The sequence below is a fragment of the Homalodisca vitripennis genome, chromosome 1 (genome assembly GCF_021130785.1).
Source record: "Homalodisca vitripennis isolate AUS2020 chromosome 1, UT_GWSS_2.1, whole genome shotgun sequence".
Lineage (NCBI taxonomy): Eukaryota > Metazoa > Arthropoda > Insecta > Hemiptera > Cicadellidae > Homalodisca > Homalodisca vitripennis.
Window position 1 is genome coordinate 88675576 of NC_060207.1, and position 8203 is coordinate 88683778.

Below are 8203 nucleotides of genomic sequence, written 5' to 3' on the forward strand. Positions count from 1 at the left end.
TAATCTTTAAAACACTTAAACCATTCAAAAACATTTGCCCGCGATACAACAATATTAATGCGACGTGGGCTCTGACTAACGGTTGTTGCGTACAGAAACAATACTAGCTTCAAACAGCTGTTGATTATTGGCGGTTGACGCATGCTTCCTTGATCTACAGCAACGTCAGTCTATGTAAGGACAAGGTATTAATGTAATGGCTCTCAAGTCAATGATTTATCTTTTTTTATTTCCATCGCCACAAACGTATGAGGTAAGACAGTAAAGGTCAAGGTATGAATATAATAGCTTTCAAGTTTATGATGGATTCATTATTTATTTTAAGTGACATAAACATGTAAGCCATTAAAGGTCAAAGTATTAATGTAATGAATCTCAAGTTAAATTTCTCTACGTTTTTGCAGCGTGGATGGGTGTATAGCTGTATTTATTTTACATGTTAACAAATGCAGCTTGGTCCCAATATAAGTGTGCAAATCACAGCTAAGTGTGCTGTTGGCCTCAACCGGTTTGTAAGTTGACCGATGTAAAGATTCATAATAACAAAAATATAATTTAACTTACTTCCTCACGTTTTACATTGCCACACCTGTTCTGATGTGTCCACGCTCATACGCACTCGTAGGCTACTACAGTTGCCGAGGCAATAGTGTGCGCTACTCTTTATAAATAATTTTTTTCGTGGGAGCAAATATACTTTCTACCTAGTAAACTATATGTCCAAAACACCGTGCTTATACAAAGAATCTATCTGACATTTGTTTTAGGGCTGCCTAATACCTAAAGTGGATTTTACGAAAACCTATTTTGTATGCGCGTGTGAGTACCCACCGACCACTACCATAGTCAATAACTACCCACTCATTAGTCTGTTATCTATAAATCTGGCTCATGTGTAGTTTGTTTTATTAGCTGTGTTATATTTTCAACAAAAACGATTTTTAATTACTTCACAACAATTTAACAATTTTAATGAATGTTTTTCATTAATAGCCTGTTAAATAATTAACAAAATTACATTTTTATTTTCACAAAAACTCAAATTTGTATGTCTAATTGAATTTTGGGTAAAACTTGTTTAAACTGTAATGGGATCCAAAGGCATGATTTTAATTCGATTACATACTGGGGGTATGTCTAATTTTTCAATGACACTCAAGACAATATTGCAGTTCAAACAAATTTTTATTTCTACGATGAATTAATATTACGTACCATATACAATATGTCTTGTTGTTTAGATAAAAAACGTCAATTAAACGTCAAGTAGTTAACGTACTTTAGTAAAGTATGTTATATAAAGCAAAAGTACGATATGATACCGTGTCTGCTGTATTTGCTGTTGACATTCATTTAAGTATTCAGGCAGACAATGTTTTTGTTGCTTCCTGTTACAGAACAGAACAGAATCAGTGTAATATTGAAACATGTAGATGAAAAACGTCAATTAAACTTCAGTAGTTAATGTACTTTAGTAAAGTATGTTATATGAAGCAAAAGTACGATATGATACCATGTCTGCTGTATTTGCTGTTGACATTCATTTGAGTATTCAGGCAGACAATGTTTTTGTTCCTTCCTGTTACAGAACAGAATCAGTGTAATATTGAAACATGTAGATGAAAAACGTCAATTAAACTTCAGTAGTTAACGTACTTTAGTAAAGTATGTTATATGAAGCAAAAGTACGATATGATACCATGTCTGCTGTATTTGCTGTTGACATTTATTTGAGTATTCAGGCAGACAATGTTTTTGTTCCTTCCTGTTACAGAACAGAATCAGTGTAATATTGAAACATGTAGATGAAAAACGTTAGACAAACCGAAAGACGGATTATCAATTAATTGACTAACTAACAATTCTGATTAGTTTGTTATTCTCTCAAATTCTTGTATAATACAAACATATACACAAAAGGGCAATAATCAAAGACATATAAAAAATTACCCTTCATGCAAGTATAACTCTGGTTGTTGCGTGATATGCAAGTCACGCTATAAAGTAATAATGATTTGAATAAGTCAGTACTTGGTAATGAGAAATGTGACCTCGTTGTTTAATACTCAATTTAAATTCTTTTGAGTAATAATATATAAACTGTCGATTCCTTTATAAAATACTTCAACCTGAGACAAGTAATAAGTACAAAGATTTACGATAAAATAATCGTACGTCTACCTATCGTACATCGTACAGTTAAACTCTCCGGTTTATCAAACATCATGCAGTTAAAGGTTTTGATGACGCAAAGGGCATAATTTAATACGCTGGTACATTCTCTCTACCAATGTTATTCATTCAACTCGTTTTATACTCGAGTTGAATTGGGTTAGGTGTACCATTGTTTTAGTTTGACCTAACCCAGCAAAAATAACAGATCCTTAGAGTGTATTAGGAAATGTATACATAATTGACACTGAGGTTAGAAGATCTTAATTAAATTATAAATTTAACTGTCTCAATGTAGTTTCAACAAATAAGTTTAAAACAGGACATCCTGTTCAGGATGCGTCAGGAACCATCTGATTCAATTATTTCATCTGGGTACTTGAAAACCTTCTGACTTTCTCTGATAAAAATAAACAAAATCATGCTTAATAATGTAGCAATCTCTACGATTCAAACTGTGTACATAGTAATGGTTAACTAATGATTGGTAAGGCCCACCACATTTATTATATTATTATAAATTAATATTCAAAATTTTTTATTATTTACTGTAAATATAAATAAAGCAGGTAGTGAATATTCCCGTTATCAACATACTGTTTTTTTTTTCGGATATCTTATATTTTGCACTAACTATAGCACATGACTTGGTGTGGACATGTGACTTTGATCAAGGATGTACATATCAATATTAAAAGAAAATAGTTAATATTTTGTTTACGAAATGTATTAAATTAATCTGTTTTTTGTTTGTTTGTTTGTTTTTGTTTTACTTTGAGCGGATAGGTAATGTATAAGTTCACAATGAAATATTATAATAGGCAAATTACTTTAGCGTGCTTTCGAATCAGATCCATTATTAATTAAACTTTAAACTTGACTTATAACTTGTGATTGTCTGAACGTTAGCCCTCGTGGGATTGTATAAATTTAATTTTTATGACCCCAATGTACGATATATCAAGAACAGACTGACCTAGAGACTTAAAATGTTGCATGAAGCTTCACGTCTGTATATATTCACTGAGTCTAACGCATTTAAGTGTTCACTGGTAGGAGTGCTTTCATGCACTGGAGTCACTTAAAGAAGATTTTACTAAGACAATGTATTGTTGTTTATTGACTATTATTTGCATATAGTTTTATTTTGAAATGGTTTATTGACTATTTTAAAGTTGTTATTATCATATTATTAGTCCTAAAAAGTATGTTAATTTTAGAGTGCACTTTTTCCAGGCATAAAAGAGGAGAACTATATTGCAGTATTTGGTAACCATTCAAAAACGGGTATTAATAACGCAAGTGCCGTGTGAGGGACATGGAATCGTGTATGAAATAACTAATTTTTAATAAATAAACGTATTTGAACTGTGAACTCCATGGGATTTGACTGATCGATAACGATGGTCTTATGGGTAACCACGAGGGCATCGAGAAAATAGCAGAATAAATAAATGAGTAAACAAGCTGAGTAAAATCGTGTGAGGTTTTAACGTGCCACACATTAACACAAGAAGCTTATTCATGCATTAAAAATAATCAATAATAGAGTCGAAAGTCAATGACAAGTTGGTAACAATATTTGATTTAATTTCAGTGCAATCCAGCGTTGTGGTATCCAACTCCTTAGCTCATCGAAACTGTTATTACTTAAATAAACTTTGCTATGAAACCTAACTCAATTGAAAAAATGTCAATGTACCATGTGGTACGAAAAAAATCATACGAAGACTTTAAACCTTGCATGAAACCATCTCCAGAGACATGGTTGAGTTCTATTATGGTGCTTGTGCCACCATGGAATTTGGTTAAGCGTTTTAGGAGCCCTTTCAGTCAGTAGGCTGACAAAAGTTCTCCTTTGTCTATCAGAGGGATATAATTTTGTTTCTTTATAGATTATCTGCCTGTCTATCTGTCAGCAGGACAAAAACTCAAAACTCAAAAACTCAAATTTCTTTATTGACAAAACACAATATGGTGTCATACAATGGCGTCATGTACAAAATAGGATTGGTTCCATTCAACAAATAAAAAATAATACTAAAGTAGTCATATTTTAAGAACAACAAGGTACGGTACATGACCATAACAATAACTTAAACATGATCATAGGTGACCTTTCACCTTAGACTACTACTATCGTTGAGGAAGTCCCTGACTCTGTAGTGGCACTTCACCTCCAACAAGTTCTTTACCCCTTTAGCAAACGATTTCCCGTCACCTTCTGCCTTAAGGGTTTCGGGAAGAGCATTGAACAACCGTATATACCACTAAACCGCAATTGCCTTTCAAAGAAACTGGTCTTGTGTGGAGGGATCTGAAGGTTATTGGAATGTCTGAGATGGTAAGTGTTGGAGTTGTGGGATTTTCTGAACAGGAGGGGATTTTTATGGATATAAGTGAGACAACTATGGATGTAAATTGATGGAAATGTGAGGATTTTGTGTTCCTTGAAAAGAGGTCTGCAGGATGATCGGCTAGGTTTGCTGAAGACAGCTCTCAATGCCCTCTTTTGAAGTTTAAAAATAAAACCCCGTGCGCGTGCTTTCACCACCCCAAATCCGACTGCATATGACAAGTACGGATAAACTAACCCGTAATATGCAGCCAGTGTCACTCGAGTGTCAGCGATCTTTGAGAGATTCCGTATTACGAAAATAGCCGAACTAAGCTTTCTGCAAACGAACTCAATGTGGTCATGGGAATTTGAGCCTGTTGTCAATATGAACGCCGAGGAATTTGCTCACGGCACACGGAGAGATCTCGTCACTATCCCCACAGATATTGCAAGCGGCTCGGAACTCACCGAACCACTTATGGAAAATTCCATGAGATTTGTTTTGGAGCCATTCAGTTTGAGCTCATTTTGTTCAAACCAATGCACAATCTCACAAACCTTCTCCGATGTCAAGGTCCGAAGACTTAACTGATTCGGAGCTCTTACCGTGAGTGATGTGTCATCCGCAAACAAGCAAATCCTGGCATTGACACCAGACACAATCCTCGGGAGGTCGTTGATGAAGAGCAAAAAGAGGACAGGACCCAAAAACTGAGCCCTGTGGAACGCCCCTAAGAACACCAGCTGAGATTGAGTTGGCTGACCTACGACACCCAAAGACATCCGAGTACCGTATCTGAACAGACTGATTCCTCCCTGTTAAGTATGATGAGATCCAGGAATGTGGTACTCCTCTTACTCCAAGTCTGTCAAGCTTCTCCATCAGTTAAGCCATGATTGACCATGTCAAATGCCTTAGTAAGGTCGAAAAACAAACCTAAGGCCGGATCTCCTGAGTCATGGCTTGAGCCAGAGATGACACAACAAAGTTCACGGCATCCATCGTGGGATTTTCCTCTGATGAAACCAAATTGTTGAGGAGAAAGGACAATTATTCTTGTCTATAAAGGACAAGAATCTCTCGAGAAAAATCTTTTCAATTACCTTGGAGAAGGTTGACAAGAGGGAAATCGGGCGATAATTACTGCAATCCTCCCTTTTAAACCCTTTTTGTGCAGTGGTCGAATGATAGAATGCTTCAAAACATCCGGAAAAACGCCTTCTTGAAAAGATTCATTCACAAGAAAAGGCCAGCAGTGGTGATATCAAGTCATGGATCTGTTTCAAGAGTTTAGAAGAAATACCATCAGATCCGCAAGATGGCTTGGATTTCATAGCAAGGATGACGCGTGATATTTCCTCTGCCGACGTTTGTGAAAGGAAGAAGGAGTTCATTATTGCCTGCATACTAGTTGAAGATAAGTTGTATAGCAGCAGTGTTACCACAAGTCACATCTGATTGTGTTTGTCCCACAACAGCAAAATATTTATTGAATATATTGGCAACTGTTGTAGGATCTGTAATATGGGTATTATTTTCGTCCAATAATTGAATGTTCAAGTTCTTCTTGGAATTTGAAGACTTTTGGATTTGTTTATGATTTCCCACACTGCTTTGCTTTTATTAGAGGAGTTGGCATCTTGGTCAGTACTTGATCTGATTTGATTTTCCGAATAGCCTTCCTGTAATCTCGTCTCTCATTCCTATACAATACTCGTGAGGGATGGGATGAATCGAAATCCTTTGTTATTGAGTGCAAAAAACTGCAACCTATCCCGCAATATGTAAGATCTCAGGGTTTGTGACAGAGCAACCGGCAGACTTTCTAGGACAAATCCTAGATTTTACCAAAGGGAAACAAACCTCAAAGTAGTGATTGATGACCCTGAAGAACTCCTCAAATTTGTCGTTGACATTCTCTGTGCTAAGCATGTCAGCCCACATTTTCATTACTTAAGTAATGTCTAAATGTCTGGACATTCTGTGGCGAGAAACGGCGAGACCACTTATACTGAGAGCTATCGAGGACAACTGGTGACAACCTTACTAAGGCTTCCTGGCCGTGGTGGTCTGACAAGGCAGTGACAACAACTTTGCTGCTTATCCCGTGTGTATCAATGTTAGTAAAAAATGTTATCGATTGCGGTTCTGGAGTTTTTGAACTCTCTTGTGTACGATGAAATTGTACACCTGAGACCGTAGGATCCCATTATATGTATAAAGTTTCTACTTGAAGGCCTTGAACTCAAAACATCTATGTTGAAGTCTCCGAGCACTATGATTTTTCGAGATTTACTCAGCAGTTTTTCAAGACATTGGCTGATTGAGTTAAAAAAGGCTTCGCAGTCATATCCCGGGCTTCTATATACCGCCAGTACAAAAAGGGGATCCTCATGTTGAAGACGTATTCTTGCTGCGGCCATCTGACAATCGTCCTCAGAGCAAAATCGGGAAACATCGACATGATCACCTTGCAGTTTACTATCCATCAGAATGCAAACTCCTCCCTTCTGCCTGAAATTGCAGCAAAAAGCAGAAACGCTTGTGTAACCTGGCAAGTGAAAAACTTCGAACTGCGCTTGCGTAAGATTGTGTTCGGAAAGACACAAGATATCCGGCGGCTCGCATTCCAGATGAATTTGGAGTAGGTCAATATTGGAACGTATTCCACAAATGTTCTGGTGAAATACATTTAAGAACATTTTTCCCGACCCTGCCGCCGAGAAAGAGCTGGATGATGGTGCTATCCCCTTGGCTGTCGGACTCGACCCCCGTACAAAAAATGGCTGGCCTCAACTCCCGAGTTGACCCACAACCCTCTCGCCGGGCAGAACCTTCAGGAGTTTCTCGCGGTGAACTCTCCGCACCGAAAGCGCCCGAGCCAAACCGAGAGTTTATACCATATTCTTGTACGGTATACCCCGTGGGGGATCATTGAACGGTTTACCACTTCCACGTCTTTTGACTCTCTCCTGGATCTCATGACACAAGGCGTGGGACTTACGGTACTCCGCACGAGACAAGATAGCATCAGAAATTATGGTAGCTATGAGGCTCTTTCCCCGATTGTTAAAGTGCAGCCCCCGTCTCGTGTAGTGGTGTTTTGGAATGGATTCTATAGGCAAGAAGGTGACGTGATCGTCGGATTTGACTAAGTTTTTGATCTCATTGTTTAATTGTCCGATTTTATTATTCAGGGCCCTATTATCATACCTCAGAGGTATACCCAAAACGATAACATTGGTGGTTGACTGACTCTTTCAATGATTTACTTAATGATGAAAGAATACCACCACAGTTGTCAGGGACATTGTTTAGTGCCAGCAAACAACACGAGAACGTCACTCTTGTAAGCTCATTCCGGCCAGGTTTGCTGCCCTCCAGTACATTCTCCATTGTAGCACCAGGCTTAACACTATATTTTACTTTAAGCTTAGGCTCTAGCAATTTGTCAAGTTTTTCTGGAATATCACGTCCATGCGAGTCACTTAATAAAAGGACAACACCTTTTTTGTTGTTGCTTTTATGCTGACTTACAGTAATGTCAGGTGCATGAGCAGGTTTGGAAGGCAGCAACCTTGCATTGCTCTTAGTTGTATTACCATAGTTTGATTTTTTTTTGTTTAGGAACTTTACTAGTGTTGGTAATTTTTCCGATCAACATAAGGAGGAACATTACTTTTCTCAGATAC

At 37.4% G+C, this 8203-nt stretch overlaps 1 protein-coding gene across 1 annotated transcript; it reads right to left on the reverse strand.

Annotated features, from left to right (window-relative positions):
* Nucleotides 1-4915: 4915 nt before the first annotated feature.
* LOC124369059 lies at nucleotides 4916-5293 on the reverse strand. The gene has a single exon (XM_046826805.1). It carries the CDS (start codon nucleotides 5291-5293, stop codon nucleotides 4916-4918), a length of 378 nt encoding a protein of 125 aa, XP_046682761.1.
* Between the last annotated feature and the right edge of the window lie 2910 nt (nucleotides 5294-8203).